At 43.1% G+C, this 14823-nt stretch overlaps 1 protein-coding gene across 2 annotated transcripts in view; it reads left to right on the plus strand.

The window, feature by feature from the left end:
- Nucleotides 1-563: 563 nt before the first annotated feature.
- Nucleotides 564-14823, plus strand: part of SHTN1 (shootin 1) — a 111001-nt gene continuing 96741 nt past the window's right edge. For both annotated transcript variants that reach the window (XM_075935384.1, XM_075935385.1), the window contains exon 1: nt 564-812. In XM_075935384.1, coding sequence (XP_075791499.1) covers nt 755-812 — 58 coding nt within the window. In that variant the 5' untranslated portion in view covers nt 564-754. The remainder of the gene's footprint in view (nt 813-14823) is intronic.

The raw sequence follows: 14823 nt of genomic DNA on the forward strand, positions 1-14823 counted from the left end.
TAAAAATCAAAATACTAAACTGTTTATATGGCTCCTGATTTCAACTAATCTCCACCCCTCTTCTGCCTTAACGTATGGCATTAAGATTGCCGCTGCCCAAGATTACACTGCTCTCCATCTGCTATATCTCCCTCTCACAGGCTAGGTCTTCCTCCTGCAACCCTCCCCCCCATCTGCTCTGTGCGAAGGCAGGCCACGCTTGTGCTGAAAGCACTGGACTTGGGAGCGCTGAGTGCGGTTCCTAGCTCTGCCTTAAACCCTAGTTAAGCAAGTCAGTCACGTCACCGCCCGGTGCCTCAGTTTCCCCCTCTGCCAGGCAGGGCTAATGCTTCCTTTCTCCCACCCTCTGGATTGCAAACTCTTTGGGGGGCAAGGGCTGCCTCATTCAGTACAACTGCAGAGGGGTGCCAGGCGCATCTCCCAGTAGCATCTTCTGATGACCTCCCCCCTTTGCTACCCACTCCCACTAGCTCTCCTGCTTCCCCAGCCTTGGCTCTTTCCCCCGGGCCCCATCCCCCCGCCGGAGCGTAGACACCTCGCACATGCTCACTGGGGCCGCGGCGGCGCTCTGAGCATGTGCAGGAGGGGGCCGGGCCGCCGCCGCTGCAGCGTGGGGCTGTGTCTGGCGCCCCTCCCGCCCAGGTCCCAGGTGAGGCTGCGCTGGGCGGGGTGAGGTGCGCAGCGGAGCCCCCTTCCCGCCTGGCGGCCGCGGCCTCTTTGCCCCGCGCTGCCCGCCCCGGGCGCTGCAGGCGGCATGAGCGGCTCCGAGGAGGAGCAGCGGCTGGAGCGGATCACCAGCCTGAAAGCGCAAGGTAAGGCAGCGGCGGCCGGCCTGCGGCGTGCGCCCGGGCCGCCAGGGGCTGGTGCGCTGCAGGGAGCGGCTGCTGGGGCAGGCTGGAGAGCCATTGCACCAGCCCGCGTGCGGCGGGACGTGCCCCAGCTGCTGGGCCAGCGGTTGCCAAGGGGGGGTCGGCGTTAGAGCGGTGAGGCTGGGCCAAGGGGTCCAGGCGCTGGCTAGGTGGATCTGGCGCCGCCTCCTTACCCATGTGTGACTCAGCTTGAGAAGAGGGGTGGGGACAAAGGCGCGCTACAACTGCTTACCTTGGCCTCAGCATCAGCCAGGGGAGGTGCGGCCGCGCCTACCTGGTTTATTCTCCCTCTGCCACTTCCTTTTTGTTTCCATTTGAGATTTTCCTCTTGTTCCCTATTCTCTCGGTCAACTCCCCGTCGAGGTGTTTTATAGCTTTAATGGCTACACTCTTCCCTTTTCACTGGCTGTACATCAGTAAATCATCTTCCAGCACCCACCTATTTTTGCTTGATTGATTGTAGCCAGGGCTGCAGTTGGCATAGGGAATGATGGATGTGGGTTGATTTGGGCTGACGGGAGAGAGAATAAAATATTTCAAGATGTATGTGGTTTAACTTCTCTCTTTCTTGCTCCCAGCACTTGGGCAGAATAGCCTTTTAGTCGAATGAAAAATAATCCTGTGCAATAAACCCATTATCAGATCCCCAAATAAATTGCCTGAAATGGACCCTGGTGAACCCCAGACATATATCTTCCAAAAGGAGGCACATTAGGCAAAAGATTTCTGAGCAGAAGTGCCATTTGTTTCATGAGGTAAGACTGCAGCTACCCAGGAGTCTTGCAAGGGAAGCAAAAACTAGATACAGTTCCTTGCCATTTCTGAGCTAACTTTCAGAACCTTGTGTTCCCCTGAGGAATGCGGGACGTATTTAAAGTACTGAAGAAATAATAACAACTAAAAGTTTGTTCACTGCATAAGAATCATAGTCCACTCTTGATCTGGGTGCAAACCTCACATAGACATCAGTGAGACTTCTGTTGTGCCTAGAATGTGGTATGGAGTCCCTAGAATGTGGCATGGAGTCCTAAGTTCAACTGAAAATAAAATTTGGCCGTTGCTACCAATGAGTTTGCTACCCCTTCTTTAGTTGCTATCCTCTGCTTTTCATAAAGGCATTTGGTGTTTCAGCTCTGTGGATGTGGAGGTCTCTTGAATGCATGTTGTCACAGTTCAGGGCACCTGCACCTGGTATTTTCCCATTGTTGTGCAACAAGGGCACTTCCTCTCAGACTTCTAACTCCCCAGTTAGTGCAATCCAAGGGGCAGATCCACATGTCTCGCCCTGCTGATCCAGGTATTTGCAGGCTTCATAGTTCCTGCCCTTGCCTCTTTATTCCCAACACTGACAGATTGCCCAAGGACACCTGTTTGCTTTCTCCTCAGAGGTGGTTAATAGGTTTAATTGCTACAGTTTTAAAGTGCTTCCTAGGAAAGCCTGTTCTACTCTTTAGATAAAAAAGTGTAACAGAGAAGATCTATTAAAAACAAATAAACTACATGTATTCTAATGAGCTTATGAGAGTCCACCCCAACTCTATGGATTCTAGCAGGAGCAGTCCTTCAGTTGTGATTGCATTGTGATTGCAAGTGCACCAGTTTCAGCTCAGAACAAGCGCCTAGTCCTATGGGATATGGATAGATCCAGTCCTTTCAACCCTACCCTAAGGATTGGGGCCCTCTGTGGACCAATGATCCTGTCCCTTTGGTGAATCAAGAAGGCGGCCCTGAGCTAGTTTAAAACCAGGTTGTTTTCCAATCACCACCAACAACAAAACTGCCTTTCTTTGTCTCTTGGTCCCTGAAGAATGCATTTGGAACAAGAATTGTGTCTACCGCACCAAGGGAATGGCTTCAAACGGTTGATAATGGGGGAAATACATTAGCATCCACCTCCCTACCGGAGAAGAAACATACAATGCTAAAATAACATATACACACTTCACAACACTATTAATCCTAATTCATTGAGGCTTCTTAGTTCCATGAGGCTTTGTTCAGGATATGAAAGGGTATTGTTAGACTATCGCACTATTATACCATGATGTTTGGTTTAATCTCTAAGTAGAGAAATGACCTCCGAGAACTGGCTTTATCAAATGCTTGCTTTACAAATATGCATTTTCTTGAGCATGGCAGCTCATGTCCTCACATACAAAGGATTTGTATCTGTGTAGTAGTCACATACGAAGAATTTGTAGCTTCACCTTTATTTTTTGCAGAAGACTTATGACTTGAGATGCATTTTGTTGGTGTATGTTACATCACATTTCCTTCAGCCATTCTTAAACTACCCTCTGCTGCAGTATGAAATTTTTGTTTCGAAAAGGAACTTTGCACCTACAGCTAGTAGTAGTTTGCATTGCTATATTAGAATAGTAGGATGCAATTTTCTCTTCTATCAAATAGGAATGATGTAGGTCTGGTGGTTGGCATGGGTGCTTATGTTGTGTATGAGTTTAGTCGGATATACATTTACCCCCTCTCCTTCATTGTATAGTAGAAGTTTTGCTATGTCTTTAACCAAAATTCACCTGAATTTTTCTACCATTAACTCTAAGACTTCAGAAAGTTTTAGAGGTGTGTGTTGTTGTTGTTGTTGTTTTAAATTTCCCAGTAACTACCCTAACTACTAGATCCACTACTGCTCTAATTTGTATTCTGGCCTGTGAACAGGTTCAATAAGTGTTTGTTCATGGTTCTTAAGTGGACACATTTTTCTAATTCAACACCAGATACACAAGTGCAAACAAAGTTATTCTAAACAACTAGTCTTCACTGCTTTCCATCAGCACTATTGGTTACAAAATACCAACAATCACTGAAATGATTACACAACTTGGAGTATTCCTGACAGGCACTGGAGGGAAAATCCTGATCTTATTGAAATCAGTTGGAATAGGGCCAGGATTTCACCCTTGGTGTCACGGGATTTCCAGCCAGACAGCCACAACACTGTTAAACATCTAATGGAGCTTACAGCATTCCAGAAAAGAGATCATAACTCAACTATGTGTTGTCCTAAATTCACATCTGTAACTGAATGGGACACTCTTACATGCAAAGTGGAGCCACATTTTAACCTAAATGATATAGTATCAGAGGGGTAGCCATGTTAGTCTGAATCTGCAAAAGCGACGAGGAGTCCTGTGGCACCTTATAGACTAACTGAAGTGTAGGAGCATAAGCTTTCGTGGGCAAAGACCCACTTCGTCAGATGCATGTAGTGGAAATTTCCAGAGGCAGGAATAAATATGCAGGCCAGGATCAGGCTGGAGATGACCAGGTGGATCCAATCAAGGAGGATGAGGCCCACTTCTAGCAGCTGATCTGGAGGTGTGAATTCCAAGAGAATAGAAGCTGCTTTTGTAGTTAGCAAGCCATTCACAGTCTTTGTTTAATCCAGAGTTGATTGTGTCAAACTTAAAGATGAACTGTAGCTCAGCAGTTTCTCTTTGAAGTCTGGTCCTGAAGTTTTTTTGCTGCAGGATGGCTACTTTTAGATCTGCAATTGTGTGTCCAGGAAGATTGAAGTGTTCCCCTACAGGTTTTTGTATGTTGCCATTCCTATCATCAGATTTGTGTCCATTGATTCTTTTACGTAGGGACTGTCCTGTTTGGCCGATGTATATAGCAGTGGGGCATTGTTGGCACATGATGGCATATTTACCTTGTGGTCCACTGTGATCCCTAGATCTCTTTCTGCAGTACTCCTGTATGTGTGAGACTGATTGTTCCTTCCTAAGTTAAGCACTTTGCATTTGTTCTTATTAAACTTCATCCTGTTTACCTCAGACCATTTATCCAGTTTGTCCAGATCATTTTGAATGATCACCCCTATCCTCCAAAGAGGTTGCAACCCCTCCCAGCTTGGTATCGTCTGCAAACTTAATAAGCGTACTCTCTCTGCCAATATCTAAATCACTGATGAAGATACTGAACAGAACCAGTCCCAAAACAGATTCTTGCAGAACCCCACTTGTTATGCCTCCCAGCAGGATTGTGAACCATTAGTAACTTCTCTCTGAGAATAGTTATCCAGCCAGTTATGCACCCACCTTATAGTACCCCAATCTAAGTTGTGTTTGCCTAGTTTATTGGTAAGAAGATCATGCGAGACCATATCAAATGCCTTACTAAAGTCTAGGTATGCCACGCCCACTACTTCTCCCTTATCCACAAGACTCATTATCCTATTAAAGAAAGCTATCAGATTGGTTTGACATGATTTGTTCTTTACATATCCATGCTGGCTGTCACCTATCACCTTATTATCTTCCAGGTGTTTGCAGATGAATTCCTTAATTACTTGCTCTATTATCTTTCCTTGCGCAGAAGCTGAATTGACTGGTCTGTAGTTTCCTGGATTGTTCTCATCTCCCTTTATAGATGGGCACTATATTTGCCCTTTTCCAGTCTTCTGAAATCTCTCTCGTCTTCCACGATTTTTCAGTGATGATAGCGAAAGGCTCAGATACCTCCTCTATCAGCTCCTTGAATATTCTAGGATGCATTTCATCAGGCCCTGGTGACTTGCAGACATCTAAGTTTTCTAAGTGATTTTTAATTTGTTCTGTTTTTATTTCATCTTCTAAACCAGTGGTTCTTAACCTTACTGCAGCCTGCACCCCTTATGTTCTCACACCCCTTATTAAAAATCATTGAAGTAGGTCAGTTCTTTAAGATATATCATAAAAATCTGGCATGTCTTGCACCCCCAGAAAGGGCATCTCACACCCCGAAGGGGTGTGTGCATCTCAGGTTAAGAACCACTGTTCTAAACCTACCTCCTTCCCACTAGCATTCACTCTGTTAGGCATTCCTTCATCATCAGAGTTCTTGGTGAAGACCAAAACAAAGAAGTCATTAAGCGCCTTTGCCATTTACAAGTTTCCTGTTACTGTTTCTCCTTCCTCACTGAGCACTACTCATAGTGGGCCTACTCTGTCCTTAGTCTTCCTCTTGCTACTAATATATTTATAGACACTCTTCTTGTTTCCCTTTGTCTGTAGCTAGTTTGAGCTTGTTTTGTGCTTTTGCCTTTCTAATATTACCCCTGCATACCTTTGTTTGTTTATATTCATCCTTTGTAATTTGTACTAGATTCCAATTTTATATGACTCCTTTTTTATTTTTAGATCATGCAAGATTGCCTGCTTAAGCCAAGGTTGCCTTTTACCATTCTTTCTATCTTTCCTATGCAGCGGAATAGTTTGCTTTTGGGCTCTTAATAATGTCCCTTTGAAAAACTACCTACTATTTTCAGTTGTTTTTCCCCTTAGTCTTGCTTCCCATGAGACCTTACCTACCAGCTCTTTGAGTTTACTAAAATCTACCTTCCTGAAATCCTTTGTCTCTATTTTGCTGTTCTCCCTTTTACCATTACTTAGCATCATGACCTCTATGATTTCATGATCACTTTCACCCAAGCTGCTTTCCACTTTCAAATTTTCAACCAGCTCTTCCCTATTTGTTAAAATCAAATCTAGAACAGCTCCCCTCCCCTCCTCCCCCGTTGCTTTCTTAACCTTCTGAAATAAAAAATTGTCTCCAGTGCAATCCAAGAACTCATTGAATAGTCTGTGCCCCGCTGTATTAGTTTCCCAACATATGTCTGGATAGTTGAAGACATACCAGCTTATGCTGAACTGCCTGTCCTCTGTGCTGCTGCCTCTAATAAATGACCTCCGTGAAGCTGGTGCTCATAGGGCGCAGGCTTTTAAGCCAACTTCCTCGATCACGGCGCCTGCCTGCATGCATACCTTCCTCCCTCCCACCCCCGGTTGCCTCTGTGGGAGGCAGCAAGGGGGGGAGGAAGCAGGTGGCTTGGCAGAGTTGACGTGCGCATTGAGTTGGCTTAAAAGCCAGGTCTCTATGTGTATTTGCTCCTGCCTGCTCCCCTGCTTACTGCCTCTGATAAAGAGGCAGCGGGAGTGTAGTCGTTTGGGTTAACCAACTCTTAATGCAATCTGACAAATTCATTATCATCCTTGTTAAAAGGATGTGTCTCTGAATCTGTAATGCTGTCTCATGATCAAGGTGCGGTGGCTGTTGGGCAGTTTCTTTTCCATATTGAGCATTGCAAACCTTGTTACAATCATTAAGGGGAGCCATTCACCAGTTGAAATCCTGCATGGATGTCTTCTGCGTTTATTGTAGTTTTAACACATTCTTTCATTTAAATTTAATGACTGGTTTTCAAGAACACACAAAGATAAATCTTTCTGCAAAGTCTTAATGGCTAAGCTTTATAATGTATCGATGCACTTAATATACTTCCCAGTGAAGAGACCTGCGAGACTGCAAGATGCTGTCTTGGGGCCTGATTCTGCAAGTGCTTTGCATTGACATACACAGGCACTCAGGTTCACATGCAAGTGAATTTATGCTTCTGCAGGCTGTTAGTCATAGTCTGCATGTATGTGTAAATATTTAAAAGTAACTTCAAATGCATGCGTACAGGATTTTTTAGAAGCACTTGATCCTTAAGGTGATATCAGTGCTTATTTTTCTGGTGATGACTTGGTTTCTAAATTGTACTCTCATCCATAATGTGTCATGAGAAACATTATTTCATGGTTCTCTCTGCACATATGGCTGCATAGGATCCTCTCCAACTCATTCTGATAATGTTCTCCTCCCTAACTTCTATTTCTGACAGGTTTTATTATATTTTTTTAAATTACCCTTTTAAGTCCAGGAGCCTTTTGTGCTGAATCTTTTCCACAAAAGCTACTGCCTCATGCACCATCACTTCTTTTCGAGGTGGTGTTTTTACCACTAGAAAGACTAAAAAACCAGTCCTTGGGGTGTTGTTAAGAGGTGTGACAGTACTTGTGATTCATTGAGAAATGTGTACATAGGATGAGAAATCCACTCAAATGTCAACCAAACATTTTTCTGTTATCTTGATAATTTTTCTTTGTAATGAAGCAAATTCATAGAGGAGTCATAAGTTTTCTCCATTCCAGGATTGTTAGGACAATAATCATATTCCATAAATGAAGTATGTTTGAGTTTTTTTTGTTTGTGGGGAATGGTCTATTGTCCACTTGAAGACTGACCATTCGTTCTAGCTGAAGCAGCTGATCATGTGGTAAGGCTAACAGACCATAACCAGTGAGTTTCTAATTACTTTTTTTCCTATAGAAATGTTCTCTAACTGGTTGGGCTGTGTGTTATACCTTCCTATGGTATAAACTATAGGGTAGGCTTGGACCCCAAGAAACTCCACAAGGTGAACCAGCATGGAAGCTCCCAATTAAAACTCCTCTCAGAGGATATATTGTGGAGTCTCTGGCCCTCCCAGCACCATGGATCCTGGAGAATGGTATAGAGCAGAAGATCAAGTCTTGTGGATGATTGACCACTTTATAGTGTATTCTCTGTGCTGCTTTTTCCTCTTTCTCTTATGAAAGTATGGCTACTGTTATGTCGTGGGGAGTTTCACAGCATAGGAAGAAATCAGTGGAAAGGCAGTGAGCTGGAGTAGGTGCAAGTGTCCATTTTATTGCATAGCACAGAACTCACCAGAACAAGCCCAGACTAGCTGAGCTGACCCCAGTGACCTACTCAGTTACCATAACAACAAGATCTAGATCTACAACCCAATATACAACAGCTACTACAGGAGTTGTGCTTATAAAGCTGCCCAGTGTGCACTTACACAAATCTACCCTCTCTGCCAGAGTGAATGTGGGGAGCATAACATTGTTTTTTTTTTCTGCCAGTCCTAAGTGTGAATCCAAGTTATCTGTGGCTCCAGTGGAGTCCACCCCTGTTCAATCTTACCTGAAACCCTTTAAGGTGTTGACATTGAAATTTGGAAAAGGAGAGGGAACATAAAGTAGAGCCTCAGTTATCCTCCTTTTATGCCCTACCAGCGATTAAGAGTTCTTATCTTTGCTACACTTGTTTTACTATGGTGGGGTAGTGTTGTTTGAGAAATGTGCTGTGTGACAGACCCAGTTTGATTTTTGGACCTAATCTCTTGCATTCCATGCTTGCAGGAACCGCAAGCACAACACCATCACCTCCTTATGGCAGGTCTGCACATAAAACTTCTGCTTATGTAATATTAGTTAAGGATGTGACTTATTTATTTAAATATAATTTCTGTACCAGCAAAAGCACTAGTGTTGATTAGGGATATTAAAATATGCGTTATTGTGTGAACATAAGAATGGCCATACTGAGTCAGACCAAAAGTCCATATAGCTCCAGTATCCTGTCTTCCGATAGTGAGCAATGCCAGATGCGCTAAAGGGAGTGAACAGAACAGGTAATCATCAAGTGACTCCTCTCCACTCATCTATTTCCAGCCTCTTACAAATAGAGGCTAGGGATGCCTTTCCTACCCATCCTGGCTAATAGCCATTGTAGGACCTATCCTCCATGAATTTATCTAGTTCTTTTTTGTACCCTATTAAGTCCTGGTCTTCACAACATTTTCTGGCAAGGAGTTCTACAGGTTGACTGTGTACTGCATGAAGATAAACCTCCTTTTGTTTGTTTTAAACCTGCTACATATTAATTTCATTTGGTGACCTCTAGTTCTTATGGGAAAAAGAAAATAACTTTTCCTTATTCACTTTTCTCCAGACCAGTCAAGATGTTATATACCTCCATCATATTCCCCCTCCCTTAGTCTCCTCTTTTTTAAGATGAAAAGTCCCAGTCTTTTTAATCTCTCTGTTCCAAATCCCTAATAATTTTTGTTGCCCTTTTCTGAACCTTTCCCAATGTCAAGATAGTTTTTTTGAGATGAGACAACCACATCTGTCCTCAGTATTCAAGATATGGGCGTACCATGGATTTATACAGAGGCAATAAGATATTCTCTGTCTTATTCTCTATCCCTTTTGTAATGATTCCTAACATTGTTTGCATTTTGACTGCTGCTGCACACTGAATGGATGTTTTCAGAGAACTATCCACAATGACTCCAAGATCTCTCTCTTGATGGATATAGATAAATTAGTCCCCATCATTTTGTATGTATAGTTGAGATTATTTTTTCCAATATGCATTACTTCCCATTTATCAGCATTAACATTCATTTGCCATTTTGTTGCCCAGTCACCTAGTTTTGTGAGATCCTTTTGAAGCTCTTTACAGTCTGCTTTGTTCTTAACTATCGTGAGCAGTTTGGTATAATCTGAAAATGTTGCCACCTCACTGATTACCCCTTTCTCCAGATCACTTATAAATAGGTTAAATAGGATTGGTCCCAGGCTGGACCTTTGGGGGACACCATTAGTTACCTCTCCCTATTCTGAAAACTGACCATTTATTCCTACCCTTTGTTTTCTGTCTTTTAACCAGTTATCAATCCATGAGAGGACCTTCCGTCTTATCCTGTGACAACTAACTTTACTTAAAAGCCTTTGGTGAGGGACCTTGTCAAAGGCTTTCTGGAAATCTAAGTACACTATATCCATTGGATCCCCCTTGTCCACATGCTTGTTTTGACCCCCCTCAAAGAACTCTAGTTAGAGTAGTAAGGAATGATTTCCCTTTACAGAATCCATGTTGACTTTCCTCCAGCAAATTATGTCCATCTATGTGTCTGACAATTTATTCTTTACTATAGTTTCAACTAATTTAACCAGTACTGATGTTAGACTGATTGGTCTGTAATTGCCAGGATCACCTCTAGAGCCCTTTTTAAATATTAACATCACATTAGCTATCTTCCAGTTATTAGGTACAGAAGCTGATTTAGAGGACAGGTTACAAACCACACTTCATAGTTCCACAATTTCACATTTGAGTTCTTTCAGAACTCTTGGGTGAATGCCGCCTAGTCCCAGTGACTTGTTACTGATTATCAGTTTGTTCCAAAATCTCCTCTGACACCTCAATCTGGGACAGTTCCTCTGATTAGTGATCTAAAAAGAATAGCTCAGGTTTGGAAATATCCCTAACATCCTTAGCTGTAACATGTCCACCATGATTTCAACAGCTTCCACCCCACCATCAACCTCAGCCTGGACCAATCTACATGGGAGGTCCACTTCCTGGACACCACCATACAAATAAGTGGCGGTCTCAAAAACACCACCCTATACTGAAAACCTACCGACTGCTGTGCCTACCTTAATGCCTCCAGCTTCCATCCTGGACACACCACATGATCCATTGTCTACAGCCAAGCACTGAGATACAACCGCATTTGCTCCAACCCCTCAGACAGAGACCAACACCTACAAGATCTTCAACAAGCATTCTTGAAACTACGATACCAACATGAGGAAGTTAGGAAACAGATCAACAAAGCCAGAGGTGTACCCAGAAGCCTCCTGCTGTGGGACAAACCCAAAAAAGAAACCAACAGAATACCACTGGCCATCACCTACAGTCTCAGCTAAAACCTCTCCAATGGATCATCAGTGATCTACAACCCATCCTAGACAACAATCCCTCACTTTCACAGGCCTTGGGGGGCAGGCCAGTCCTCGCACACAGACAGCCCGCCAACCTGAAGTATGTTCTCACCAGCAACTATACACCACACTACAGTAACTCTAACTCAGGAACCAATCCCTGCAACAAACCTTGGTGCCAACTCTGCCCACAAATCTGCATCAGCAACACCATCACAGGACCTAACCAGATCAGCCGCACCATCACTGACTGGTTCATTCACCTGCACATCTACCAATGTAATATATGCCATCATGTGCCAGCAATGCCCCTCTGCTATATACATTGGCGAAACTGGACAGTTCCTACGCAAAAGAATAAATGGACACAAATCCAATATTAGGAATGGCAATATACAAAAACCTATAGGAGAACATTTCAATCTCCCTGGACACACAATAGCAGATTTAAAGGTAGCCATCCTGCAGCAAAAAAACTTCAGGACCAGACTTCAGAGAGAAACTGCTGAGCTGCAGTTCATCTGCAAATTTGACACCATCAGCTCAAGATTAAACAAAGACTGTGAATGGCTAGCCAATTACAAAAGCAGTTTCTCCTCTCTTGGTGTTCACACCTCCAGGTCAGCTGCTAGAAGTGGGCCTCATCCTCCCTGATTGAATTTACCTCATTATCTCTAGCCTGATTCTTGCCTGCATATTTATACCTGCCTCTGGAAATTTCCACTACATGCATCTGACGAAGTGGGTCTTTGCCCATGAAAGCTTAAGCTCCAATACATCTGTTAGTCTATAAGGTGCTACAGGACTCCTTGTCATTCTTAGCTGTGAAGACCAAAGTAAAGGATTTATTTAGTTTCTCCACAGTGACAGTACTTCAAACAGCTCAGTACATGGAACTCCAGATAAATAGACAAACTCAAACTCAGCATACAGTATGTTTCAGGCAACCAGCAAGTACCCCCAAACACACACACTACAGACAACCACTTACCTAAGGGTCCTGAAATCACTCCTCCTCCATCTGGAGAACTCCCTCACTAAACTCCCTGTTAGCTACTCCTGTTTGCTAAACCTGTAACCTCTGAAAAACTCCATGGTTGCACACACCTGCAGCCAGCTCCCCGGTAGCCAGTGTGCGCCGCTCCTGGGGCACCGACTACCATTCCCACTCTGTTGCCTCTGATATACAGACAGCAGTGTGAGGTGGCAGCCGGCTCCCCAGGAATGAGGCAGGAGCCTGTGTGTAATGGTGAATGTTATTGATAAGGCTAGGCTTATTGGTTAACGGTTTTCACATTTATACATTCATAATCTTATACTGGCCAAAGTGCTTTCGCCAGTGTAGCTTATTTCATTCAGGGAAACAGTTTAAGCTGTACTGGCAAAAGCACTCATGCCAGTGTATGCTAGAGCTGCTGCAAGACTTTTCTGATATAAATTAGGTATTCATCTGGAGGAGTAGATGATGGACTGAGCTTTGCTTTCCTTGACAGCTCTATTTACAAAGTGATTAAATGACCATTTCAACCCAGTAACACTGATTAAGTGGAGTCTTTGGTTGATTTGACATGGAAGGACACTCAACCATATTCTCTGGAGGTTACTCAGATCTCTTTAAAATAAAAATACAAAAATGTACACAAATGTAACACTGAAGCTACTTGAATGTTTGCAAGTTGGGAAATGTGAAACATTAGAAACACAAACATTGTAGCTTGTGATTTTAGGTGGTTTTGGTCACTGCCACCTATTGTTAATGTTGCCCAGTAGTTTCCATGATTAGATCCTGTTGTTGCTATTTGTGAAGACTAAAACAAATGAACTGGAATTTAATACCAGGTGTCTGCCTTTGGCTGATTTTTTGGAAAATTTCAGCACATTTTTTTCAGTTTTCCTTTTCAAAGGAAAAACATGATTTGTCCATTTAGACTCCCCTGCCTCCCCTCTTGCACAAGTGATTTCATTTTAAAGCTTTTGTGCCTCCACGGTCTGGAACAGGGACTTGAAATTTGGCAGTGTAGGGTGGTACAGTTAGTTGGGGTTTCAGAGCGGTGGGTTTTTTTGTTTTGCTGTCCCTGTGAAAATCCACCTGAATCTGGTCAACTAACAAGTCTCTGAAAATTGCAGTTCACACATGCTCAGAAGAGACTTGTTGGAGTTTGCCAGGTAGAGTTCTTGAAGATTCCATTGGTATTGGGTTCTCCATGCTGAGGCTGCAGGGACTGAGCAGACTTCTTCCTGCAGTTGCTTCTTCATTCATCAGGCACAGGAACTGAGGGAGACTGTCTTCTCTGCCCCCTTTAATTCCCATACTAGTGCTCAGGCTGCAAGGAGAAAATAGGCTGACTTGAATTCAGATCCGTGAGAAGCCAGGCTTGAGCAGGGTGCTGGTGGGGGAGCAGAGACTGGGATGAAGACAGGTTGGGGGCAGGTAGAGAGAGGGATGTACAGAATGGCCTGTAACCACTTGAGCACACTTTTCTCAAACTGGAATAGAACCCAGGAATCCTGCACCTCTCTATTCCATTTCTATGAGGAAATAGCGGTGAAATGTACTGCCAAAGGGTCTCATCCCCCGGACAGTGCTGGCCCACACAGAAAGCCACAGCCTGCTGTTGCTATCAGTTTGTTAGTTCATGTGACAGAGGTCTGCTGTGTGGACCTGAGAGGTCTAACTCTGCTGATGAGCTTTGAGAGAGTCAGTATGGTTCTACATGATATAATTTGTTTGTTTGATTTGTTTCATTAAATCTGAAAAATTACATACCAAACATATACTAATGGAATGTAAGGTGCAAGTCAAATAAGTAAGGAAATGCTGATATAAAGGTTGCCAGTGTATCCTTAAATTGGTCATCTTGAGCATCTTCGCAACCTTAACATTTTCAATGTTTTTTTGTGTGTAATATTAATATGTGATTGTATACTTACCCTATTAGAAGATTTTCATTGGCTTAGGCTTCCTGTATAACTTCTATGTTTTTATGATTATGCATGCACAATACACTTAAGTAGGCTATTTGTTGTCTTGTGTATTTGACGCTGTTACAATTGTTCAATGGTACGTCTTGTAAGCTGTCTCTCCAAGAAATCTTATAAGTTGCATTAACAGTATATATGGCTTATGATTTTTGTTTTACTCCATGTATAAGTTTTCATATGACATCCTTAAACATCAGAATCAACTGAATGGAGTTTGCTAAAACTGAAAATATTACACCTGTAGGTTGAATTTAAGCATGAGACTTTTGGCTCAAAAGATGTTCATTTCAAAAAGGTTATATGCAACTGCCAAAAAGGGTAATATCAAGAGCACTACTAGAGCACTTCATGTAATACATATAGACGTGTCTGTCTAGTGTTCGCTGTAAAGCAAACTTCATCATTGCAAACTTCTGCTTTTATGTTATTGTTCCAGCAGTAAGTCATCTTTTAGCATTTTGTAATAAATTAACATCAAATAATGGTCTGCTGGTAGCAGATTCAGCTCCGGGGAAAATGCATCTTTGTATCTTATCAACGAAACAGTGACCACCACATTTATATTTTCATCTTTTGCTTTAGTTGTT

The sequence above is a fragment of the Pelodiscus sinensis genome, chromosome 8 (genome assembly GCF_049634645.1).
Source record: "Pelodiscus sinensis isolate JC-2024 chromosome 8, ASM4963464v1, whole genome shotgun sequence".
Taxonomy (NCBI): Eukaryota; Metazoa; Chordata; order Testudines; family Trionychidae; genus Pelodiscus; species Pelodiscus sinensis.